Source organism: Theropithecus gelada, chromosome 2 (genome assembly GCF_003255815.1).
Source record: "Theropithecus gelada isolate Dixy chromosome 2, Tgel_1.0, whole genome shotgun sequence".
Lineage (NCBI taxonomy): Eukaryota > Metazoa > Chordata > Mammalia > Primates > Cercopithecidae > Theropithecus > Theropithecus gelada.
Genome location: NC_037669.1, coordinates 89,282,395 through 89,309,749, shown reverse-complemented (window position 1 = coordinate 89,309,749; position 27,355 = coordinate 89,282,395). Strand labels below are relative to the sequence as shown.

The window sequence follows — 27,355 nt, the reverse complement described above, 5'->3', positions numbered from 1 at the left end:
CCTCATGGCTACCCTTGGCTAGGAGAGGGAATTCCCTGACCTCTTGCTCTTCCTGAGTGAGGCGACACGCTACCCTGCTTCAACGCACCCTCTGTGGGATGCACCCACTGTTTAACCAGTGAGATGAGCCGTGTACCTCAGTTGGAAATGTTGAAATCTCCCGCCTTTTGCATTGATGTCGCTAGAAGCTACAGACCGAAGCTGTTCCTATTCTGCCATCTTGCCATAAAGAAAGAAAGCAAGCAAGCAGGTATTCTTCTTGATCCTTTCTCTCCCACCATCCCCCTGACAGGTCCCAGTTTGTGTTGTTGGCTCCGTGTATGTCTCCTTTTGGGAAATGTCTGTTCATGTCATTTGCCCACTTTTTAGTGTGGTTGTTTGTTTTTTTCTTGTAAATTTGTTTAACTTCCTTATAGATTCTGTCTCCCGTTCTATAGGTTGCCTGTTCACTCTGGTGATAGTTTCTTTTGCTGTGCTGAAGCTCTTTAGTTTAATTAGATCCCATTTGTCAGTTTTTGCTTTTGTTGCAATTGCTTTTGGCATTTTTGTCATGAAATCTTTGCCTGTGCCTATGTCCTGAATGATATTGCCTAGGTTTTCTTCTAGGGTTTTTATAGTGTTGGGTTTTGCAATTAAGTCTTTAATCCATCTTGAGTTAATTTTTGTGTAAGATGTGAGGGTCCAGTTTCAATTTTCTGCATATGGCTAGCCAGTTCTCCCAGCACCATTTATTAAATAGGGAATCCTTTCCCCATTGCTTGTTTTTGTCAGGTTTGTCAAATATCAGATGGCTATGGATGTTCAGTCTTATTTTTGAGGTTTCTGTTCTGTTCCATCAGTCTGTTTGCCTGTTTTTGTACCAGTACCATGCTGTTTTGGTTACTTGAGCCTTGTAGTATAGTTTGAAGTTGGGTAGTGATGCCTACGGCTTTGTTCTTTTTCCTTAGGATTGTCTTGGCTATTTGGGCTCTTTTTTGTTTCACAGGAGTTTTAAAATAGTTTCTTCTAATTCTGTGAAGAATGTCAATAATAGGTTTATGGGAATAGAACTGAATCTATAAATTACTTTGGGCAGTGTGGCCATTTTCACAGTATTGATTCTTCCTATCCATGAGCATGGCATATTGTTCCATGTGTATCCTCTCTGATTTCCTTAAGCAGTGGTTTGTAGTTCTCCTTGAAGAGGTCCTATACCTGTCTGGTTAGCGGTATTTCTGGGTATTTTATTCTCTTCATAGCAGTTGTGAATGAGAGTTCATTCATGATTTGGCTCTTTGCTGGCCTGTTGTTGGTGTATAGGAATGTTAGTGATTTTTGCACTATTGACTTTATCCTGAGACTTTGCTGATGTCGCCTGTCAGCTTAAGAAGCTTTTGGGTTGAGATGATGGGATTTTCTAGATATAGGATCATGTCATCTGCAAACAAAGATAATTTGACTTCCTGTCTTCCTATTTGAATACTTTCTCTTGCCTGACTGCCCTGGCCAGAACTTCCAATACTATGTTGAATAGGAGTGGTGAGAGAGGGCATCCTTTTCTTGTCCTAGTTTTCACAGGTAATGCTTCCAGCTTTTGCCTTTTCAATATGATATTGGCTGTGGGTTTGTCCTATGTAGCTCTTATTATTTTGAGTTATATTCCTTCAATATCTAGTTTATTGAGAGTTTTTAACATGAAGGGATGTTGAATTTTATTGAAGGCCTTTTGTGCATCTATTGAGATAATCATGTTGTTTTTGTCTTTAGTTCTGTTTATGTGCCTAATTACATTTATTGATTTGCATATGTTTAACCAGCTTTGCATCCCAAGGATGAAACTGACTTGATCATGGTGGATAAGCTTTTGATGATCTGCTGGATTCAGTTTGCCAGTATTTTGTTGAGGATTTTTGCATTGATGTTCATCAGGTATATTGGCCTCAAGTTTTCTTTTTTTGTTGTATCTCTGCCAGATTTTAGTATCAAAGTGTTGATGGCCTCATAGAATGAATTAGGTAGAAGTCCCTCCTTTATCATTGGTTTGAAATAGTTTTAGTAGAAATGGTACCAGCTCTTTTTTGTGCCTCTGGTAGAATTCAGCTGTATATCCTTCTGGTACCGGGCCTTTTTTCCATGGTAGGCTATTTATTACTGCCTCAATTTCAGAACTTGTTATTGGTCTATTTAGGGATTCAGTTTGTTCCTGGTTCAGTCTTGGGTGGGCATATGCATCCAGTAATTTATTCATTTCTTCTAGATTTTCTGGTTCATGGACATAGAGATGTTCATAGTATTCTCTAGTGGTGGTTTGTATTTCTGTGCGATCAGTAGTGATATCCCCCTTTTAATTTCTGATTGTGTCTATTTGATTCTTCTTTCTTTTTTTAATGAGTCTAGCTAGCAGTCTGTTTTATTAATTTTTTCAAAAAACCAGCTTCCAGATTCATTGATTTTTTTTTGTTTTTTGGGAAGGGCTTTTTTTTTTTTTTTTAAATCTCAATTTTTTTTACTTCTGCTCTGATCCTGGTTATTTCTTGCTTTCTGCTATCTTTGGGGTTTCTTTGCTCTTGGTTCTCTAATTCTTTTAGTTGTGATGTTAGGCTGCTCATTTGAGATCTTTCTGGCTTTTTGATGTGGGCATTTAGTGTTATAAACTTGTGTCTTAACACTGCTTTAGCAACATTCCAGCTATTCTGTTACATTGTCTCTTTGTTCTCATGCTTTTCTTTTCTTTTCTTTTCTTTTTTTTTTTTGAGACGGAGTCTCACTCTGTCACCCAGGCTGGAGTGCAGTGGCGTGATCTCGGCTCACTGCAAGCTCCGCCTCCCAGGTTCACGCCATTCTCCTGCCTCAGCCTCCCCAGTAGCTGGAACTACAGGTGCCCGCCACCACGCCCAGCTAATTTTTTTGTATTTTTAGTAGAGACGGGATTTCACCGTGTTAGCCAGAATGGTCTCGATCTCCTGACCTCATGATCCGCCCACCTCGGCCTCCCAAAGTGCTGGGATTACAGGCGTGAGCCACCACGCCCAGCCTGTTCTCATTATTTTCAAAGAACTTCTTGATTTCTGCCTCAATTTCATTATTCACCCAGTAGTCAATTCAGGAACAGGTTGTTCAGTTTCCACGTGTTGTGAGGGTTGGAGGGAGTTTCTTAACGTTGAGTTCTAATTTGATTGTGCTGTGGTCTGAGAGACTGTCTTGATTTTAGTTCTTTTGCATTTGCTGAGGTGTGTTTTACTTCTGATTATGTGATCTATTTTAGAGTAAGTGCCATGTGGCAATCAGAAGAATGTATATCCTGTTGGTTTTGGTTGGAGAGTTCTCTAGATATCTATCAGGTTTGCTTGATCTAGGCTTAGTTCAGGTCCTGAATATCTTTGTTAATTTTCTGTCTTGATGATCTAATATTGTCAGTGGGGCATTAAAGTCTCCCACTATTATTGTGCAGGAGTCTAAGTCTCTTTGTAAGTCTCTAAGAACTTGCTTTATGAATCTGGGTGCTCCTGTATTGGGTGCATATGTATTTAGGTTATTTAGCTCTTCTTATTAAATTGAACCATTTATCATTATGTAATGCCCTTCTTTGTCTTTTTTGATATGTGGTAGTTTAAAGTCTGTTTTGTCTGAAAGTAGGATTGTGATGCCTGCTTTTTTTTTTGTTTTCCTTTTGCTTGACAAATTTTCCTCCATCTCTTTATTTTGAGCCTATGTATGTCTTTGCACGTGAGATGGGTCTCCTGAAGACGGCATACCAGTGGTCTTAACTTTTTATCCATCTTGCCATTCTGTGTCTTTTAATTGGGGCATTTAGCCCATTTACATTTAAGTTTAATGTTGTTATATGTGAATTTGATCCTGTCATGATGTTAGCTGGTTATTTTGCAGACTTGTTCATGTGGTTGCTTCATAGTGTCACTGTTCTTCTGTGTACTTCAGTGCATTTTTGTAGAGGCTGGTAATGGTATTTTCTTTCCATATTGAGTGCTTCCTTCAGGAGCTCTTACAAGGCAGGCCTGTTGATGAATTCCCTCAGCATTTGCTTCTTTGAAAAGGATCTTACTTCTTCTTCGCTTATGAAGCTTAGTTTGGCCAGATGTGAAATTCTGGGTTGGAATTTTTTTTTTTTGAAGAATGTTGAATATTGGTTTCCAATCTCTTCTGGCTTATAGGGTTTCCACTGAGGGGTCTGCTGTTACACTAGTGGGCTTTCCTTTGTAGATGACCTGTCCTTTTTCTCTGGGTGCCCTTAACCCTTTTTTCTTTCATTTTGACCTTGGAGAATCTGATGATTATGTGTCTTGGGATTGATCTCGTGGAGTTTCTTATTGAGGTTCCCTGGATTTCCTGAATTTGAATGTTGGCCTGTCTTGTTTGGTTGGAGAAGCTCTCCTGGATGATATCCTGAAGTATGTTTTCCAACCTAGTTCTGTTCTCTCCATCTCTTTCAGGTAACTCAATCAGTTGTAGGTTTGGTCTTTTTACGAAATCCCATGTATCTCAGAGGTTTTGTTCATTCCTTTTCATTCTTTTTTCTATATTCTTGTCTGCCTGTCTTATTTCAGAAAGATAGTCTTCAAGCTTTGAGATTATTTTCTCTGCTTGGTCTATTCTGCTATTGATACTTGTGATTGCATTGTGAATTTCCTGTGTTTTATTTTTAGCTTCATCAGGTCAGTTGTGCTCCTTTCTAAAGTAGTTATCCTCCTTATCAGCTCTTGTATTATTTTTTCATGATTGTTAGCTTCTTTGCATTGGGTTAGGACGTGCTCCTTTATCTCAACGAAGCTGGCTGAAGCCTGCTTCTGTCAATTCAGCCATCTCAGCCTCAGCCCAGTTCTGTGCTCTTGCTGGAGAGGTATTGCAGTCATTTGGAAGAGAAAAGGTACTCTGGCTTTTTGAGTTTTCAGCATCACCCCTCCTTACACTCTAGACAGTGCAGCTCAGGGAGAGATCTCTTCCACTGGTGACACAAGCATTCCTTTGGCTGCCCCATCTCATGTCTTACTGGGTCATGTGCACCCCAAGTCCACCAGCTCTGAGCCCAGCACAGCCCCAGGACTTGCCCAAAGACTGCAATCCTTGTGGCCTAGACGGTGTTTCAGATTTGTTCAGAACCCAAGGGCACTTTAGTGCACTGGCGGTGGGGCTAGCCACCACTCAGGTGCCTACTGCTGGGGTGTAAGATTACCCTCTGGCTGAAGCTGCTCTAAGAGCCCCCTCCATGGGCACTGGCCAAATTCTGCCATGTGTTATGTTCTGCTGTGATAAGGAATCACTGAGTTCCAATGCAAAGCCCCACAGTCACTTTGTTCTCCCTCCCCCAAGCACACAGATTATCTTTCCATGTGCCAGTGGTGGGTAGGGATTGGTGGTGTAGGCAATGCAAGTAAGCCTTTCTTATTCTCTTCAACGCTTCTTTCCTTGATATCATGTTAAAACCAGGTGCTCTGTCCACTCACCTCTAATTTTTGGTTCTTAAGAAGGTGCTTTCTTGCATGGGTGGTTGTTCAGTTTGGTGTTCTGCAGAGGATGATTGCTGGAGGGTTCTATTTGGCCATCTTGCTATGCCTTCCCTCATTCGTCCATTTTTATTTGGATTGTCTTTTTGCTGTGGAATTGAGTTCATTATATATGGTGGTTATTAATCCTTTGTCACATGAATAGTTTGCAAATATTTCCCCCTTTCTATAGGTTGTTTTTTCACTTTCTTGATTGCCTCTTTTTCTGTGCAGAAGCTTTTTAGCTTGATACAATCCCATTTGCCTGTTTTTGCTTTTGTTATTTTTCCTTTGAGGTCTCACTCCAAAAATCTTTGCCCAGACAATGTGCTGAGAGTTTTCCCAATGTTTTCTTCTAGTGATATCATAGTTTCAAGTCTTACATTTAAGTCTTTAATCCATTTCAAGTTGACTTTTGTATGTGGTGAGAGATGGAGTTTAGTTTCATTGTTCTACACATGGATATTTAGTATTCCTAGCACCATTGACTGAATATACTGTCCTTTCTCCAATGTATGTTTTTGCCACGTTTGACAAAAATCAGTTGACTTTATATGTGTGAATTTATTTTTGTTCTCTAGTCTGTTTCATTGCTCTATGTATCTGTTTTTAATGCCAGTACCATGTTGTTTTGGTTACTGTGGCTTTTAGTATATTTTGAAGTCAGGTAGTGTGATGCCTCCAGCTTTGTTCTTTTTACTCAGGATTGCCTTAGCTACTTGGAAAATTTTGTAGTACAATACAAATTTTAGGATTTTTCTATTTCTGTGAAGAATGTAATTGTTTTTGGAGAGAGAGAGAGAGATTGCATTGAATCTGCAGATCACTTTTGGTAGTTTGGTCATTTTTACAATATTCTTCCTATTCATGAACATGGATTTTCTTTTCATTTATTTGTGCCCTCTTCAGTTTCTTTCTATCAGTGTTTAATAGTTTTCCTTGTAGAGATCTTTCACTACCTTGTTTAATTTATTCCTAGGGATCTTATTATTTTTTTGTAGCTATTATACATGGGCTTGCTTTTTGGTTTCTTTTTCTGCCAGTTTATTGATCTCTTGAAGTGCTACTGATTTTGGCAGGTTGATGTTATGTCCTGCAACTTTACTGAATTTGTCTTTCAGTTATAATTAATTTTCCGGTAGAGTTTGTAGAGATACATATGATCATGTTGTTTTCAAACAGAAACAGTTTTACTTCCTCCGTTCCAATTTAGATGCCCTTTATTACTTTCTCTTTCCTTGAGATGAATTCCACTTGATCATGAGGTACCACCTTGATAGTCTTTGACACAATCCAGAAGTATTCTCTGTATTTTTTTTTTTTTTGAGATGGAGTCTCGCTGTGTCACCCAGGCTGGAGTGCAGTGGCCGGATCTCAGCTCATTGCAAGCTCTGCCTCCCGGGTTTTTACGCCATTCACCTGCCTCAGCCTCCCGAGTAGCTGGGACTACAGGCGCCCACCACCTCGCCCGGCTAGTTTTTTGTATTTTTTAGTAGAGACGGGGTTTCACCGTGTTAGCCAGGATGGTCTTGAACTCCTGACCTCGTGATCCGCCCGTCTCGGCCTCCCAAAGTGCTGGGATTACAGGCTTGAGCCACCACGCCTGGCCGTATTCTCTGTATTACCAGGCAGAGACTCTTGTTCTTTTTCCTTACTTTCTCCCAAATAAGCAGAATCTCCCTCTCTGTGTTCTGAGCCATCTGAAGCTGGGGATGGAGTGACATAAGCACCTCTGTGGTCACCACCACTAGCTCTGTGCTGGGTCAGACCTGAAGCTTGCATGGCACTGAATGTCACGCAAGGACTACTATAGCCAAACTCCCTGGCTACTGTGTATGTTTGCTCATGGCCCCGGTGCTCTACAGTCAGCAGGTGGCAAAGCCAGCCAGGCCTGTGTCCTTTCCTTCAGGATGCCATGTTTCCTTAGTTCCCAGGTGGGTCCAGAGGTGATGTCCAGGAGCCAGGAACTAGTAAAAAACCTTAGTGTTGCGGGAAGTCAGGGACCCCGAATGGAGGGACCGGCTGAAGCCATGGCAGAAGAACATAAATTGTGAAGATTTCATGGACATTTATTAGTTCCCCAAATTAATGCTTTTATAATTTCTTATTCCTGTCTTTACTGCAGTCTCTGAACATAAATTATGAAGATTTCGTGGACGCTTATCACTTGCCCAATCAATACCCTTGTGATTTCCTATGCCTGTCTTTAAATCTCTTAATCCTGTCATCTTTGTAAGCTGAGGAGCATGTATGTTGCCTTAGGACCCTGTGATGATTGCGTTAACTGCACAGATTGTTTGTAGAGCATGTGTGCTTGAACAATATGAAATCTGGGCACCTTGAAAAAAGAACGATAACAACAATGTTCAGGGAACAAGGGAGATAACCTTAAACTCTGACTGCAGGTGAGCTGGGTGGAACAGAGCCATATTTCTCTTCTTTCAAAAGCAAATAGGAGAAATGTCACTGAATTCTTTTTCTCAGTAAGGAACATCCCTGAGAAAGAGAATGTACCCCTGAGGGTAGGCCTCTAAAATGGCCACTTTAGAGGCGGCTGTCTTTTACAGTGGAAGACAAAGGGATGAAATAAGCCCCGGTCTCCTGTAGTGTTCCCAGGCTTATTAGGACGAGGAAATTCCTGCCTAATAAATTTTGGTCAGACCGGTTGTCTGCTCTCAAACCCTGTCTCCTGATAAGATGTTATCAATGACAATGCGTGCCGAAACTTCATTAACAATTTTAATTTCGCCCCGTCCTGTGGTCCTGTGATCTTGCCCTGCCTCCATTTGCTTTGTGATATTTTATTACCTTGTGAAGCATGTGATCTCTGTGACCCCCACACTATTGGTACACTCCCTCCCATTTTGAAAATCTCTAATAAAAACTTGCTGGTTTTACAGCTCAGGGAGCATCACGGAACCTGCTGACATGTGATGTCTGTCCTGGACACCCAGCTTTAAAATTTCTCTCTTTTATATTATTTCCCTTTATTTCTCAGACCAGCCAACGCTTAGGGAAATAGAAAAGAACTCATGTGAATATCAGGGGTGGGGTTTCACCCAATACTTTAGAAATCTACTTGGTGTTCTATTGTGCTATGTAGCTGAGCTGTTACTGAAACAAGACACCATCCTTCCCCCTTTTCCTTCCCTTTTTCAAAGGCAGAGAAACCTCACCCTGTAGCCACTGCTGCTATAGGCCCACAGGCCCACAGGCCCACAGCCCCACAGGGAGTACTGCCTGACTACTGTTGATGTTCCCTTAAGTCTTAAGGGCTCTTGAGTCAGCGTGCAGTGAATCTTGCCTTGCCTAGGACTCACCCTTCGGGGCAGTGGCCTCCTCTCTGACCCAGGACAGTTCCAGAAATGCCATCCAAGAGCCAAGTCCTGGAATTGAGGGCCCCTAGAGCCCACTTTGTTCCCTGCTGACTGGTGACCAAGCTGGTACCTAAGGTGCAAGAGAAAGCCCTCTTTACTTTTCCCCTCAACTTTTCTCAAGCAGAAGTCTTGCCCTGTAGCCACCAGAGCTGGGAATGTTCTGTGTCTCACCTGAAGGCAGCAGGTCTCAGATTCTCACCCAAGGCCCTTGACATAGTACCTGGGTATCACTGGTGTTTATTCGTGGACCAGGGGCTTTTCAGTTAGCAGGTGATCAATTTATTTTGGAATGGATCCTTCCTTTCAAGGCAGTGGGTTTTTTTCTGGCCTGGGTATGTTTAGTTTAGCAGGTTAGTAAGGTCTGAGAGCTAGGACCTGGAAAGGAGACCTTGTGACTGACTGGTGCCCTATCTTGCTGTGGTTGAGCTGTTATCCAATATGCAAAACAAAGTCTTCCCCACTCTTTCCTCTCCTCAAACAGAAGGGAGTTGTCTTTTGGAGTTGCAAGCTGTGCAGCCTGGGGCTAGGAGAGGGGTGATGTCAGCACTCTCTTAGTTGCTTCGGCTCTTGTGCCATTAGGTCTCATGCACCTCCAGTCCACTGGCTCTGGGCCCAGTTCAGCACTCACACAGGAGTTGCAGTACTTGTGCCCTGGACTGCCTTTCAAGATTAGGGCCCCAAAGCATGTTCACAGTGGTGAGGCTTGCGGGAACTCACATTCCAACCACTGGAATTGTTGATTCCCTTCTGGCTACGGCTAGTTTACAATGATCCCTTCGTTGTTGGGTATCAACTGAGTTTCGTCTGTGTTGTTTTTGTGCTATAACAGAATAGCACTGAATTCAGTGCCTTAGAATTGCTGCAAGTTCCCTGTCTTCAGTGCACAGGAACCCTCTCTGTACTACTGCTGGGGGATTGGGAAGGAGTGGCATCGGCGATTCATGATTGTTCTTTATACCTCTTTAGTGCCTGTTTCAGCAGTGTGAAGTTAAAACCAGGTACTATATGGAGGTCTTCTGAGTTTTAGTTCTCATAAAGGTGCTTTTTTGGTGTGGATGGTTGTTAAATTGGTGTCCTTGTGTTGCAGGGAGAGGACAGTTGGTCGAGCCTTGTATTCTGGCATCTTGCTTTGTCCTTCCTGTATTGTCTCTCTTTTTTATTTTATTTAATTTATTTGGGTGTTTTTTTTTTTTTCATGGTTAGTATAGGTAGTAGTTTGTCAGTTTTGTTTACCTTCTTAAAAAACCCAGTTTTTATTTTGTGGCTCTTTGTATTTTTTTCCTCAATTTTATTTCAGCTCTTCATAGTTTATTTTCTTATATTTAGGTTTGGTTTGTTCTTGCTCATCTATTTACACTCATTCTTGTTGTTTATTTCAGTTTGTTCATTTGAGAGCTTTCTACTTTTTTGATATTGGCATTGATTTCTATAAACTTTCCTCTTAATACCACTTTTGCTGTATCCATAGGTTTTAGTTTGTTGTGTTTCTGTTTTCACTTGTTACAAGAAATGTTTAAATTTTATTGTTAACTTTTTCATTGAGACATTGGTTATTCTGAAACATGTTATTTAATTTGCATGTAACTGTAATTTTGAAAGTTTTTCTTGTTATTGATATATAGTTTTATTGTGGTCAGAAAAGATAGTTGATATGATTTAAGTTCTTTTGAGTTTGTTGAGACTTGTGTTGTGGCCTAATATACAGTCTGTTCTGGAGAATGTTTCATGTGCTGATGATACGAATGTTTACTCTTCAGCTATTGAATGAAATGTTCTTTAATGTCTGTTTGGTCCATTTAATGTAAAGTATAGTTTAAATCCAATGTTTCTTTGTTGATTTTCTGTCCAGATGATCTGTCTAATGCTGATAGTAGGGTGTTTAAATCTCCAAAACCAATTTGTTGGTTAATTTTTGCTTTTCCCACAATGGGGAGAGTTAACCAATGGGATCCCTCTTGGTGTCATGTTTGACAGGCCCACAAGCATTTGCAGTGGTGCTGGATTCTAGGTGGATGTTCTCGAAGTGGCTGTGGGACTAGTGTTCTAGCTTCGGGGTGTCATGAATGTATTGCAGCACCTGGGTCTTGGGGTTTAGGTTTACTCTCTGTGGCAGAGTTGGATATAGATTGCTCACACAGCCAAGATTTGTGAATTTGAGGCACCCCTTAGCAGTATGGGCTGAGTGCCAGGTTTTAGTTGTGATTCTACTTCTGCCTGGCAGGGTACAGCACTGGCTTGACTCCAGGGAAGAGGTGTTCTGGAGGTTTGGGCTTAGGAGCAGGGTCCAGCTGCAGTTTGGCATCCTGATCCAGTGGAACTCAGGGGCAGGGCATGAGGCATCTTGTAGTAGTGACTCTAGACCATTAGATGGTGGGACTTTGCAGTATCTCAGACTGTGAGGTCAGGTACAGGGGCAGAATGTACCTGCCCTTGTAGAATGGTGAAGCACAGCTGTTGTTTGGTCCCTGGAGGGTACAGGGAACAGTACAGCAATGACTGCCCTCCCCAGGGAGAGCAGTCTTTCAGCAGCGTATGCACTAGGGGACGAGTTCACCTGCATGGAAGGCAGGATGCTAGTATTGCGTGGCCTATAGAGCAAGGTATCCAAAGTCAGACACCATTCTGTTTCTCTGGGACATGGGGTACTACACCAACTCAGTCCTGGAATGCACAGCTGCTCCACTTGCCAGGGCACCAGTTTCCCAGGGGGTGATGTGCTGCTTCAGCTGAGGCCTGGGGAGAGGTCTGACTGTTCTGGGTGACCCACGTATCATTTTCCTGGAATGCAGGGAGCTGCTTCAGCTGAGGTACTAGGGTGTGGAGCCAATCCCTAGTGGCCAAGGCACTGTTTTGTTTCAGCTTAGTTACTGGAGAGGCATGACTGTTCTAGGTGACCAAGGTACCGTGTTTTCAAGATGAGGATACTACTTCAGCTCTGGCCCACAGCAGTAGGGGGAAGGTTAGGTAGAGTGGTCCCATCTTTGCTTGTTTCTATGGGGAGGGGTCTAACAGTTGCTCACAACTTAGCTTGGGGATATCCAGCCATAGGTTTGTGATGGTTCTGTGTTGCTTCAGCCGCAGAGATGAAGGAATGCCACGTCTGCTCGCCCCCAAAGCAAGATACCCTCCAGCCATAGTTCAGTTCCAAAATGGAGAAGTGTGATAGCCATGTGGGCCATAGGGGATGGGAGATGGTGTCAGCTCCTTCTCTGGGGAAAGCACAGCTGTGTGGACTCCAGGCATCTCCCTCAGCTGGGTCTAGTTCCTATGAGGACTGCATTGGCCTGAGTGGTGAGGCCTGCAAGTGTCCAGGGTGTTAATGTGTGTTCCTGGGATCCTTTAGCTTAACTCCTTACTGTTGGGATAAGTTCCTCCTGGTTTCCAGCTGAGCCCAGTTGGGAGATGGGCCCGATGCTTCCTTCCATTCTCTACGTGGCCAAGTTTCTTTTTTCACCAAAGTTTGTATTGCTCCTTTGATGCACTCTGGCACTGTCCCTCAGTTATTTTTGTTAAAATGTAGTTGTCTTGGCCGGGTGCGGTGGCTCACACCTGTAATCCCAGCACTTTGGGAGAATGAGGCGGGCAGATCACGAGCTCAGGAGATCGAGACCATCCTGGCTAACACGGTGAAACACCGTCTCTAGTAAAAATAGAAAACAATTAGCCAGGCGTGGTGGCAGGCGCCAGTAGTCCCAGCTATTCGGGAGGCTGAGGCAGGAGAATGGTGTGAACCCTGGAGGCGGGGCTTGCAGTGAGCCGAGATTGTACCACTGCACTCCAGCCTGGGCGACAGAGCGAGACTCTGTCTCAAAAAAAAAAAAAAAGTAGTTGTCTTTTAATTGTTTTGGCTCCCTTTATGAGGGGAACAAGTGCTAGAGGCTTTTAGTTGTACATCTTGCTTGGTAATCATTTCAAAATCCATATTTTAAGAAAGTAGGAAACACCTATGGAATGTAATAATGTTGAGATATTAGAGGCAAGACACGGATGTTCCCATTACCTGTCATGGTAATGATGTATTATTTTTATTACACTATTGCTTTTGATTTTCTAGATTTTTGCTTCTGTATTTATGTATGTGATTGCTCTATGATTTTTTCTTGTCATATCCTTTACTAATTTGGGTCTAAATACTATTCTAGTTTTGTAGCATGAGTTGAATAACCTTCACATTATTGCTAGACTAAAAAAGTGAATGTAGAGATTAACCCTTCTTTAAAGGTTTGATAAAACTTGTCTTTTAAAATGTCTGGGCCTGCTATCTTTTAGATAATGAGTTGGGTAGTAGGGTTGGGTAGGGGAGAAAAACTTGATTACTGGGTTAATTCAGTTTCTTTAATGTTTTTTTTATTTATCCGGGTGTTCTATTTCTTCTTGAGTAAATTTTAGTACTTTATATTTTCCTGGAAATTTTTACATCCATATTTTTTTTTAGATTTATTACTATAAGCTTATTCATTGTATTTTTAAGAATATTTTAAAAATTTCAGATCGAATCTATGATTATGCTCATCCCTTTTATACTAATACTGCTTTTGTGTTTTTAAAAATTTTTCTTCACATCAATTTTTTCGGAAGTTTTTCTGCTTTGACTTTATAAAGAACCAGCTTTTTTATTTTGCTTATTCTTAATATTGTTTGTTTTCTATCTCATGAATTTGTTTCGGTTGTCATGAATGATAGTTTGTATTTTGTGTTTTTTCTTACCTCTGAAGTTTTGTACTTTTGTTTTTTGTTCTTGTCAATTCTGAGGTTTATGCACTTAGCAAATTTGTTTTTAGTCTTTAAAAAAAATTTTTTTTTCTCTCCATAGGTTATTGGGGAACAGGTGGGTATTTGGTTACATGAGAAAGTTCTCTAGTGGTGATTTGTGAAATTTTGGTGTACCCATAACCGAAGCAGTATACACTGCACCCAATTTGTTGTCTTTTTATCCGTCACCCCCTTCCCACCTTTTCCCTGAGTCCCCAAGGTCCATTGCATCATTCTCTTGCCTTTGCATCCTCATAGCTTAGCTCCCACTTATGAGTGAGAACATACGATGCTTGGTTTTCCATTCCTGAGTTACTTCACTTAGAATAATAGACTCCAGTCTCATCCAGGTTGCTGTGAATGCCATCAGTTCATTCCTTTTTATTGTCTTCCATCGTATATGTATATACCACAGTTTCTTTATCCAGTTGTTGATTGATGGGCATTTGGGTTTGGTTCTACCTTTTTGCAATTGCGAATTGTGCTGCTATAGACGTGTGTGTGAGTATCTTTTTTTGTATAATGACTTCTTTTCCTCTGGGTAGATACCCAGTAGTGGGATTATTGGATCAAATGGTAGTTCTACTTTTAGTTATTTAAGGAAACTCCACGCTATTTTCCACAGTGGTTTTTATTTTTAGGTTTATCTCATGCAAGAATTGAATATTATGGAATTCCCTCTATATAATACCTTAGCTGTATTCCACAGTATTTAATACTTAATATAAATTTACAAATTGATAGTCTCTCCAATATTCTCCTTTAGTTTTATAATGTTTCTCTTTTGCTATTCTGTAAATTATAGATTTTAGTGTAAAGCTAAACCTTATCACTACCTTTTTAAAAATAGGTGGGGAAACAATCACTGGGGAATGGGAGAGGGGAAAAGTCAATGAAGTTAAATTTATAAATGAATACATGACATAGCAAGGAATAATATATCGTGGATATTATAGACATGTTTCTCTACTTGGTCACAGAAATTAATTTGCATTAGTGATTTCCTTACTTTACCACCCATTTTATAATTTCCTTGCCTTAGCTAGGTACTACTTAGCTGGGGTGTTTTGAGCCCTTGATGGTTCAGTATGCAGAGGGATGCTGTACTCTTGCACTAACTTTTACCACAGAGCATGGTAGTATTATGATATTCCCTGGGGATCTTTTGGGTTCCATTCATACTTCTTCCTACTCTATTATATAGCACCAAAAGTATTTCTGTTAAAGACTTGTAAAAATCATGCCAACCAATGCCAAAACTGCCTCTGTTTTGTTTTTTGTTTGTTTGTTTGCTCAGTGGCAGGGGTAACCTGAACCTGAAATGGCCTCATGGGAATCTCAGCTTCGATATAATTGAATCATATTCTTATCTGGTGTATGCATATTTCCCTTGAATTCTAAATTAGCGGAGCCAGAGTCCTCAAAGATAGAAAGCAAAAAATTTGCAAGTGAGTCATTACATGTGAGAATGAGAAATTGTCCTTTACATTTCTACTTCATGTTTCTGGATCCATGTATTCTGGTTATGGGAGAAACATAACTTTATATTAGTTACTGGTTCAGAATAATTGTCTTAACATGTGGATTGCCCCAGCCTTTAAAAAGCTAGTATAATGAAGTCTTCTATAGTCTTGTCTATTGTTCTATACAGTGTGTTGCTCTGGGTGATGAAGTAATTAGTAAGATCAGTTAATCCGGTGAGTTTCAGCTCTTATTTTCCTTCTTTTTGTTTAAAGTGAATTCCTTGCTCATATTCCAGTTTTGTATGCAAGAGAGTTATGGCAAATAAGGTATTAAATACTCTGCTGAAGATTATGTTTCCAGAAATGAAGCAGCCAGGGAAAGTAAGTCCAAGTCTCATCCTCTTTGTCATGAACGGGGTCAAAAGTATAAGCTTGCCTGTAGGCAGTTGGCTAATAAACTTGGAGTATGTGTACCACATCCAAGTCTCAGGGTTGCCCACTGCTACCGGTCCGTTCTGATTCAGTAGTTGTGGTGTCAGATTAGCCTCGGTGAGGGAAAGTTCATAGAGTTGAGCTCCTCTATAGCTGCTGTTTCTTTCACAGCATTCTTTTCAGGATGGCTGGGAAAGTAAACATTGAATTTACAGGACACTGGGGACAGTTATGGGGATAGTGTACGGTCTAAGGAAAATGGGCTTCTCTTTGCAAGATAATTCACTCAGGTGAGGTAATCTCACAGTATGTAAGCAAGGCAAGGATACCCTCATCAGCCCAGAAGGAGGGACTTTTTCTGATGCCAAAAGGTTTAGTAGGGGTGGAGCTCAGACTTTCCTAAGTTAGCTCATGTCTTTCTTCTATCTCCATTCTGATTCACAGGTTACTGTTATTTTTATGTTACTACCCTGCCTTTTATCTTAATTTTAATGAAAAGGCCATGAATTCAACTGATCTTTTAATTCAGCAATCCTTAGGATCAAAACTTGAGTTTGATTTTTGGCTGTATGAGTGATGAAGCTGAAAGAGAAAATGAACTCTTGCATGAGCATCAGAAAAGTGAGCATTAAGCCTTTTGCAGTCCTGGTTTCCTGATTAGAGATTGTTCTTCCAAGTAGTATTTTGTATATATCAAATTGTCTCATCCATCTGTCAAGGTCAAATAAAAATAGAGAGACAAATCTCTAAACAAAGCATTTTATTTGGAAGGCCAGGCATAGTGGCACATACCTGTAGTCTTGGCTCCTCAGGAGGCTGAGGCAGGAAGATTACTCGAGCCCAGGAGTTCGAGGCCATTGTGCACTATGATCATGCCTGTGAGTAGACATTGCACTCCAGCCTGGGAAACATAGCAAGACTCTGCCTCCTTTAAAAAAAAAAAAAAAAAAAAAAAAAAGGTTTTATTTAGGAAAGCAGAATTGCCATTCAGGGCATACACACAGACAGGGTAGTCTTCTGTGTGTCTGAAGAAGAAACAGAAGGTTGGGGTTTTATTAGAGAAATGTTACATATTGTTTTGAAAGAAAACCTACACTAGAGAAGTTTTTGGGAGCTGGCAAGCTCTGATTGGTTGGATGAGTGATGGCAGTAGGTAAAACTGTTCTTAGAGTCATGGCAGTTCATTTCAGCAGCTACTAGGTAAAACTAGTCTTTTTTTTTTTTTTTTTTTTTTGAGACAGAGTCTCACTCTGTTGCCCAGGCTGGAGTGCAAATGGCACAGTCTTAGCTTACTGTCACCTCTGCCTCCCTGGGTTCAAGTGATTCTGTTGCCTCAGCCTCTTGAGTAGCTGAAATTACAAGGCACGCACCACCATGCCTGACTAGTTTTTGTATTTTTAGTAGAGATGGGGTTTTACCATGTTGGCCAGGCTGGTCTCGAACTCCTGACCTCAGGTGGTCCACCCACCTCGGCCTCCCAAAGTTATAGCGGGCCATTTTGGCAGCTGGCTTGTGATAGAACCCTTGGACAGGTGCTTTGTGCCCGAGTGCTTCCCTCCTCCCCCGACCCAGTCTCTTGACATTAATTTAGTTGGGTATGCCAAGATAATTCCAATTCATGTAATCAATTTTTATATATCCATTCTACATATGCTAGATTTGTTAACTCTTAGTTTGGATTAGAGTTAAAGGGAGAATCAGTAGATCAGCAGTACCTGGAAGATTTCTTGCTTTTGAGCATCCAGACCAAGAGTTTTTTTTTTTTTTTTTCAAAGTTTGCCTATTTATTTGTTCATTTGTTTGTTCATCCATTTATTAATTCATTCTGTGACCTCATTCTTGGTCTTATTTAGCAAAGCTTTTCTCAAACTCAATCTCATGCTTTCCTCTAGGATGGAGACAGTATTAGACTCTGCTTCTAGTTATATATATTTTATTTATAAGTGTTATAGGAACCTTGACATTATCATAACCAGAGAGGGTTAGAGATCTGGGGCTCCAAAGTGGTTAGATGAAAGTGGGAATTGAAAGGGAATTAGCATGTGTGCCCACTATAGCAAGATTGTGAGAGTTGTTGAGAGTCAGCTGCCAAAGAACGGTAGGAAAGATGTGAGCACCTTATGGACTGTCGTTGGAGTTGGTACAGCATTAGACAGCTGAGAAGAAGGAGAATCTTGGTGTCCTAAATTGTCCCATTATGGCATGGAATGAAAAACAGGTACTTCCTGGGGTTATATTTTCTTGCCTGTGTTACAGCACTACCTTCTAACTGGTCTCCCTGTTTCCCTCCACGTTCCCCTACAGTTTATACTGCAACATAACTGCCAGAGTTGTTCTTTAAAAATATGTTAGATCATGTTACTCCTCTGCTTAAAACCTTCCAGCGACTCCCATCTCATGCAGAACAAACACTAAAGTTCTTACAAAGGCTTACAAGTTTTATGATGTGGCTTCCTGTCACCCTGTAACCTTCAGTGACACTGGTTTTCTTGCTTTTATTCAGTCATTTCAGGTATGCTCCTGCCTTGAGGCTTATGTTGTTTCTTATGCATGGGATGCTGTGCCTGATTAGCTTTGTCACTTCCTTCAGGCCTTTTCTGAAATCTTCTCAATGAAACATACCTTGACTACAGTATTTACTTCTGCCTTCTTCTTTCCCCTCACCAACTTAAAACTGGATGCTCCCACAGGGCAGTGGGGAGTGGAGAATGAGGAGGGATTGGTTAATGGGTACTGAAATACCGTTAGATAGAATAAGATCTAGTGGTTTTATAGCACAACAGAATGACTATAGCTAACAATAATTTATTGTATATTTTGAAATAGCTAGAAGAGAAGATTTAGAATGTTCTCAATACAAAGAAATGATAAATATTTGAGGTGATGGATATTTCATTTACCAAGGTTTTCTCATTACACATTGTGTGCTTATATCAGAATATTACATGTACCCCATAAATATGTATAACTATTATACATCCATAAAAAATGAAAATAAAATAAGTACTGCATGGGAAATTTAGAAAAAGACTGCTGTCTCTGGAAATTGACTGTAGCTGCTACCAAGTTGTCTTCTTTTCAGTCTTTGCTTCTTTAAGTCATTGGTTTCCTTTTCTAAGTCTGGGTTGAAAGGAACTTAGGTCATAGCCCTGTGTTCCCCAGATGCAGGAAGGTTGATAAATCAAGCATCCATCATTTTACACTCACAGAATGGAGGACAATCTGTCTCTACTTTCCACCTAGGGGAAGGGGATTATGAGCCAGAACAGAGAAGGAAAAAAATAATCCCACAATTGTCTGTAACACTGCCATTTACTTCTTTTGGGATACCTATTAGCAGTAGATTAGAGTTTTTCCACCTCTCTCCCATGTACTCTTAAGTACTCACAGATACTTTGGGTCTCTTTTTCTTCCCTGACCTGCATTCTAGAGAGATTTCATCAGTACTGGCTTGCGACTGTTTTCTTTTGAATTCTTTCTAACATATATCCTCTCTATTGAGGTTTTCTTTTTTCATTGGCAATGTTTTTGTGTGATTTTATTGTGGTGAAATATATATATATAATATAAAGTTTACCATTTCAATTCTTTAAGTGTACAACCCAGTGGCATCAAATACATTCACAATGTTGTGCAGCTGTCATCACAATTCATCTCCAGAACTTTCATTATCGCCAAAAGAATCTCTGTCCCTATTAAATAGTTACTCCCCGTTCTGCCTCTACCCAGCCTCTGGTAATCTCTATTCTACTTTCTGTCTGTATGAATTTTCATATTCTAGGTACCTAATATAAATGGAATCATAACATTTGTCTTTTTGTATCTGGCATATTTCACTAGCATAGTGCTTTGATGATTCATCCATGTTGCAGAATGTATTAGAATTTCATTCCTTTTTAAGGTTGAATAATATTCCATTGCACTTATATAGACCACATTTAAATTTTCCATTCATCTATTGATGGACACTTGAGTGTTAATAATTTTTGTTTGCAAGTTTCCTAGTTGATTCTATTGCATATCATCGTTTCTTGTTTTATTTGTGCTTGGTTCTGTTTCATACTTTTTCCTTTCTGAAATGGAAGTGATTCTTTTCATTTCTCTAAGCATGCTAAACATTTAAAAATGTTTATCAGGCCATTTCATAAAGTTAATTTTATCTGAAAAGGATTTACAGATGGCCCCCAGAGTATGATGGTTTGCCTTAAGATTTTTCTGCTTTACAGTGGTGCGAAAGTGATACGCATTCAGTGAAACCATACTTTGGGTACCTGTACAAACATTGTGTTTTTTACTGTCAGTACAGTGGTGAACAAGTTATATGAAATATTTAACACTTTATTATAAAGTACACTTTTTGTTAGATGATTCTGCCAAACAGTAGGGTAATATGAGTGTTCTGAGTACATTTAAAGGAGGATAGGCTAAGCTATGGATGTTTGGCAGGTTGGGTGTATTAAATGCATCTTTGACTTCATGGTATTTTCAACTTACAACGGGTTTATGAGGATGTAACCCCGTTGTAAGTTGAACAGCATTTGTGTTGTTTTTAAGCCTTTTAACATAATAGAGTCTTCATGCATTGTAGAATTTTGGTTTTCAGAAGTGGATGATTTTGTTTCCCCTCTCCGTTTTTCCCTCTGAGCATATCTGTCTAGTGCTTGAGCAGTTACTGCTGTCTGTCCCCTAACCTCCAGTGTGGAACCAGGTCCTTCAGCAGCATTTTAGAGCTTCTTCCCCACAGTGACATTGGGGCTGTGGTAGATTCTGTCCCTTGGCTGAAGTGGGGAGGGGGCTGCTTAAGGTCCAGTCTCCTTAGTCCTGCAGCTTGCTGAAAACCATAGTCCTAAATGAGGTTTAATAGCAGTTGGTGTTGTGCCTCATGTTGGCTTTCTTTTCCAAAACTTCAACCAGTGAATCTGGCCTTGGTTCCCATCTCATTTTGAGCACTGTTTCCCTCCTTGTTATCCCCCTAAGTTCCTAGTCACCAGTGCTGGCTTTTGACTTCAGAGTCTAGAAGACCTGTGATTTCACCCTCGTTCACTGCTGTGTTTTTGTTGTTGTCATTGTTGTTCTGTTGTTGCTGTACTGAGATATTTATTTTATTTTGGATCTCAAAAATATTTATATTTTACCTATAATTGCTGTGTCTTTGGAGCTGAGGAAATATGTCAAAATAAGAATTTACTGAGCTATTTTGATAAGACATCTGTAAAAAATATAAAGTACAATATAAAATCTAGCTGATTTTGACATTTTATTCTAGAAACTCTTTGCTTAATTGTAAGCAATGAAAATTAAAGATTGAGAGTCAACAATAGCTACCATTTATTAAGTATCCTATATACTAATCATTTTATTTGGTACTTCACACTTAACCACATCACACTTTGGTATCCCAGATTCATAGTGGAATTGTCCACTTATTCCCGATGAGGAAGGCAAGGCTTTGAGAGTTCAAATACCTTTACTAAAGTAGCATAGCTAGGAAGTGAGGAAACTAGCAGTTGAGGCCAAATTATCGTAAGTCCTATGTCTTAGAACTGTAAGATAGGAACAATCTCAGTTTTTTATAGATCTTAATGATTAAAGTAGCCAAAGACCTAATAGATGAAACTCCAAGGAAATTGTATTTTACTTTCTCTTGCATATCATTTCTGCATTAATCTTACTAAAACACAACACTCCTTTAACATCGCTCATGTTTTTTCCATAGTGTCAAATTTAAAATCTCACAGCCTTGCAGTGAGTGCAGAGGTCCGGATCCACAGCCCCGACTTGGGCGGCTGCAGCCTCACTGGTGCAAGGCTCCTGCCTACTCCTTGCCCCCCAAGAACCCAGGGAGGCCCAGGTCCACAACCGTGACTTGGGCAGCTGCAGCCATGCCCAAAACGGTGGGGCTGCTACCTGTAGCTCCTGGCCCTCTGGAGCATGCAGCCCCTGCTGTGCTCCCTCACAGCCTGGGGCTGGGGCTCTAGGTCCTTGCTGGGCCCCGGCCAGTGTCCAGGGCAGGGGCAACGTCTCCCCGAGCTCCCTCGGTGGCTCCAGTGCTCAGGGGCGGCCCAGAGCTCCCCCTCACCTGGCTTGGGGCCCTGCCCAGGATGGGCATCTCTAGGAGTGGATCGCAGGCCTTGGGCCGGCCATTGGGAGTGATACTGTGCAGACCTATATGGGGTAGACCCTGGGGATGCGACCCTGGGCATGCGACCCTGGGCGGGCCTGTGCAGACAGCCTCCTCCAGAGGCGCAGGAATCCAGTGCTCTCTGCGAGGTGGGCATGGTGACTGCACTGCTGGCTGATCCCCGAAGTGGGCACCACTCTCACTTCCTGCCCCTGGCCCCTGAAGCGTGGCTCCAGCACTGCCTCCTCCCATCACCCTCCCTGCAGCAGTGGCAGGAGAGAGCAGTGACTTGGGGAGAGTTTCTGGAGTTGCAGAGGCTCCGGGCCTGGGGCTGGGTCCTGCCTGGCTGTGTAAGGGTGAGGGCAGTGCAGTCAGCCGCCTCCTGGAGGTAGGGCACGAGAGACTCACCACAGCTATTGCTGCTCCTGCAGCCGCTCCTGCCTCCACCGCCCACGCCTCCCCACTACAGATGGCCTGCTGCCATCAGTAGCATGAATTCTCTTTAATATGCCTTGCTCATTATTTTTTCTGTGCCAGTTTTTATAGCATAGTACGGTCTTTAGGACTCTCTCTCCACCTGCTTGCCTTTCAGATGCAAGCATCTTCTAGTAACTTCACTTTCTTCATGAATCTTTATCTGTCTGCAACAGTTTACAGTGAACCTTTTTAGAACATTAGATGTTATAGTTGATGTCACACATATAGCATCTATTTGTGCTTTATGTTTAAGTTTTGTTACTGAGATTGTGATTTCCCTGATTGTTTCTATACATCTCCTAATTATCTCCGCAGCATTCTTAAGATGTAGTATATGGAAATAACTTCAGAAATTGCAACTTTTAACCAGTAGCTTGAAGAAATAAAGGATGTCTTCTCATTCAATTTGAATTTGTGTAGCAAGTCATCATGACTTTCTTATGACATTTATCATTAGCTTCCTCTTTTTCATCTGAGAAGATCAATATGATCTATTTCAAAAAATGAAAGTAAATTAAACCACAGTTATTTTCCTGCTCCCATCTTCCCTAAATACTCAGCATGCTGATCACCACAATATTCGGGGTGGGGTGAGAAAAGTGAGTCTCTTGGGCAGTTTCTTACATGGCTGTTGGAGCCGGGTGCCTAATCATTGTGCTTTTACTTTCCGCTTTGAGAAATTGCAGGGTTATGGAGTTTCTCTTGTTGAGCTGTGCTGCTTTGTGGGAGGCGTGATGCAGGTAAAATGAAACTTCTTACTCTCTCCACTGCGTCTATTCTGGGTTTTTTGCCTCAGTAGTGTGCTGAAACTTTTCTGCGGGATTCCTAGACTCCCACAAAGGTGCTCTCGTCCACAAGTTGTTGTGAAAATTGATGCTTCTTGGGGGCATGTGACATAGAAAGCACCTCTTCTGCCATCTTGCTGATACTACCTTTATCACATTTTACTCTTAACAAGCCCTTGATGAAGGCTTTTATATTAATGAGCTTGTAAATTTGATGAATATAGATAATGCCATGGCATTATTTCAAGGTGACTTTTTGTGAGCTGTGGGGGTAAGTCACACAAAATAAGAACACAGTAAAACCATGAGGCATAATCAGATAACTTATATATTCATTGATGCTCAATATTAATGCACTGAGTCATCTTTGAACACAGTGGTGCTTTGTCAGCTGCTTCTTGTGGAAACAAATAATACTTGATGCTAATTTTGTGGAATATATTTTCCTGGACTTTTTTTTTTCAGATGGACGATATTCCCCTTGGCTAATAAATGTGTATAAGTTACCTCAGTATATCAGTATATCAAATCTTTGGTCATATAAAGTATTTTATTAACCCTCAACATTGGTGTAGACATTATAGAAATATTATCAAGTTAGTCTTCCTGCTTTCAGTAACTTTTCTTTCAGGTTACTTGTGTTAAGATCTGGAATTTTTACTGTCTTTTGAAAAGGTCCTATGAGAGCTGGTCCCAGTCATACCAGCTTTTTTTCATCGTGGATGTGTGAAATTGTTTTCCAACTCAGTGACATCTTACATACTTTTCTCATTTGCAGGTGACACCATAACTCGTTTTCTCCCTTTGCACACACTTTTCATGTCATGATTTTTTTGCATGTATTGGGCCTTGACACTTCTTCAGAGAAGAGTTTATTGATCTGCTCATTGTAAATTGTATACCACAGCTAAAAATCTTTCATTGTACCTGTATTAGTCTGTTCTCATGCTGCTAATAAAGACATATCTGAGACTGGGTAATTTATAAAGAAGAGATTTAATGGACTCACAGTTCCACGTGGCTGGGGAGACCTTGCAATCACAGTGGAAGGCAAAGGAGGAGCAAAGTCACATCTTAATGGCAGCAGACAAGAGAGCATGTGCTCGGGAACTCCTCTTTATAAAAACCATCAGATCTTGTGAGACTCGTTCACTATTATGAGAACAGCTTGGGAAAGACCCGTCCCCATGATTCAATTACCTCTCACCGGGTCTCTCCCACAACACATGGGAATTATGGGAGCTACAAGTCAAGATGAGATTTGGGTGGGGACACAGCCAAACCACATCAGTACCTTTTCATTTTCATTTTAGATTTCTTACTGTCCATGTCTGTCTGATTCCCTGTCCAGACCAAGAGATTTCTGAAGATAGTAATCCTGTTCATTTTTGTTCACTGATAAATTTTTGACAGTTGGCACAGGGACTGGCATTATAGTGGATGCTGCTTATGAAGTAGTCAGAGAGAATCCAAGCACCTTTCTGTTACTAGGTTCAGAATTCCTCTACCAGACTTAGAATTCCTCTGCTGACATTGTGTTGCAAGAAATACAATACCAATATAATGGAGTATGCATTAAACTTTTCAAAGTTTAATTGTGTGGGTTCCTCCCTGCCACAACCCCCCACATTTTTCCAGATCTTTTTTTTTTAGCCAAGGGTATGAGCAAACTTTCATGCAGAAAAATGTTAAAGGACATAAATAATTTAAAAAAATTAATCTGAGCAAGACTTGGGTAGTATCATGGGTTTTCCTTGAAGGAAAAAAGCTTAGAGACTGTTCTTAAAAAAGTGTGTTTTAAGGATAGTATTATAAAAAGTAAAACTGAGGACTTACACAGTAAAACCCAAATCTCTTTAATTCAGTTCACTTTCACTGTTGCAGTATATCATTATAAAAAGGTCTTTGATAATTAGATATACTTTTTATTTGCATAAATTTAAAATGTGAGTTAAACAAGTAAAAGACAGGAAACAGTTTGCTGAGATTTTTTTCAGAGATAATATGGCTGTCTTTTGTGGCTCTGGTTCTAGGCAGTATGAAACTGTGGTTCCACTTGAAGATTCTATTGTGACTGAGGTTACAGCAACTCTACAAGAATGGGCAAGTTTGTGGAAACAGTTGTATGTGGTAAGTAGTTGATTACTGGTTTATTGGATCATTAAAGTTTAGTGTACCAAGTAAAAATATTAACCTGTGCTAAGTATGCAGTTTTAGATTTCTGAATATTTGCAGTTTATCAAATGTATATTCTTAGTATTTACTGAAACATAGCAGACTGAGTTTTTTCAACCTGAGGAGCACACATTATTGTTCATATGCCTGTAGTTTCTCTACTCCAGTCGCTGGAATATGTTACATAGCACCAGGGATCTTAGCTGTCTTACTCATTGTTGTGTCCCCAGATGCTTTCATAAAACAGATAATTACAGAACAAATGAACCAACTTGAGAGTTATTTATTTTTATCTTTTGTGAACCTAATGGTGGATATAAAGGCCAATAAATTGTGTTAACAGTTTATAGCAGCTACTAAGCTTCAAGGATATGTCATATCTGACACTTTGCTGGCCCAATAAATTAATAGAAAATGTAATAGAAGCCAGGCATGGTGGCTCAGACCTGTAATCCTAGTGCTTTGGGAAGCTGAGGCAGGAGGATTGCTTAAGGCCAGGAGTTTGAAACTACCTTGGGGACCACCATCTCTACACAAAATTAAAAATTTAGTTGGGTATGGTGGTGTGTGCCTGTAGTCCTAGCTACTTGGGAGGCTAAGGAATGAGACCCTGTCTCTTAAAAAAAAAGTAATAGAAACCTAATAAAAAAGTAATAAAGTTCTCAGAAAACTTAGAAAGTAGAGAGTGATAAGATGTAGAAATAATCATAATATCTACACTAAAAATAAGTGACAGGGTTTGAACTCTGGACAATATGGAGTAAACACATTTTATTTTACTTCTACTAATACAACCCTGGATAAAGCACATAATTCACCTCCTGGAAAACTCAGAAAGTTAGAAAAAAGAGAATGAACTGCCAAGGGATTTGGGGGCTCAGGATCAAATGAATTTTCTTTCTGTCTCTCTCTCCTTTTTTCCCTTTCCTTACCTTCATATATCCTGACCTGGTCTCTGGAGAGGCACACAACTTGGAAATGCCAGTGGGTAGAAACCAACAAAGGAAAATTAGTGCCAAGGAAAGCCTGTTCTCTCTAGCCAGAGGATAGCCCCAAAAGACAGAAACTTTTTTAGTAATACTTTACTGTTCTCTAAGAGAACACACAATAAAAGCTGTATTTCTCTCCTACCCTAACAGGCATTTCAGCAGTGGCATCCATAACCAGTGCTGTTTTATACATACATCCTCCCCCTCCTACAGTAACAAGAGGATGCCCCTCTCCAGTGGAGACTGTAGAATGAACTGGAAAAATCTGGAAAAATGTGGGGGTGGGTGGCCGGGAGGAACTCAGAAAATTAGACATTCACCCCCTACCCTATAGTAATGAAGTGGTGCCCCACCTCAGCGGAATATGAAGTAAGGAGGAGGTAACTTTCCATGGAGAAACCTGTGGTTGGAACTCTTGACTTCTACTTTGCTTGTTGTGCTTTCCCCAGCTGAGTCTGTGGGCAAGACTCTGACTTCCACCCTCCCTTCCCCACTGCATTGATGAGGCAGACCCTGTGGGATAGTACCCTGTCTTCCATCCTTGCCCTGCTAAAATGAGGCAGTGCTTGTCCCCACCCAAACCCAAACTGAGGAGATAGTGGGGTGAAGTTATATCATCTACATAACACAAATGAGGGAAATTAGAAAAGCACTGCAGAGATTTTTATAACTAGATTTACATTCATCCACAGCTCATAAAGGTGAGAAGGTTGCAGTTTTAAGCAGGTTGACTACTTGCTAAAATAGATGATTTAAATAGGAACCAGAGTGTCATAGTACAATAATGTTCAGGATATGGTGCAGAATTACTTGTCGTATGAAAAATCAGGAAAATCTAAACTCAGCAGATGCTGATACTGAGATGACACAGATGTGGAATGATCGACAAGGACATTTAAACAGCTTTTGTAAAAATGCTTCAACAAGCAATTACAAACACTCTTGAAACAAACAAACATAGACAACCTTAGGAACAAAGTAAAAACTATAAAGAACCAAATGAAAATGATAGAACTGAAATATACAATAACCAAAATTAAAAATATATTATATAAGCTCAATAGCAGCCTATAGAAATTATAGAGAAATGAATTGGTCAATTTGAAGATAGTTCACTAGAAATTCTCCTGTACAAATAATGGAGAGAAAAATAGAAAAAATGAGCTCTGCTTCCAGAGACCTGTGGGACAATAAGATAAGATGTAACACTGTAGCCTCAGAATACTAGATAGAGAGGACAGGATGTGGAGTAAAAAAAAAAAAAAAAATTTTTTTTCTTTTTTTTTTTTTTTTTTTTTTTTTTT

At 40.5% G+C, this 27,355-nt stretch overlaps 1 protein-coding gene across 1 annotated transcript in view; it reads left to right on the top strand.

The window, feature by feature from the left end:
* Positions 1-27,355, top strand: part of DOCK3 (dedicator of cytokinesis 3) — a 682,478-nt gene that overhangs the window by 199,245 nt on the left and 455,878 nt on the right. Inside the window, exon 5 of the mRNA XM_025375707.1 lies at positions 24,921-25,017. Coding sequence (XP_025231492.1) covers positions 24,921-25,017 — 97 coding nt within the window. The remainder of the gene's footprint in view (positions 1-24,920; positions 25,018-27,355) is intronic.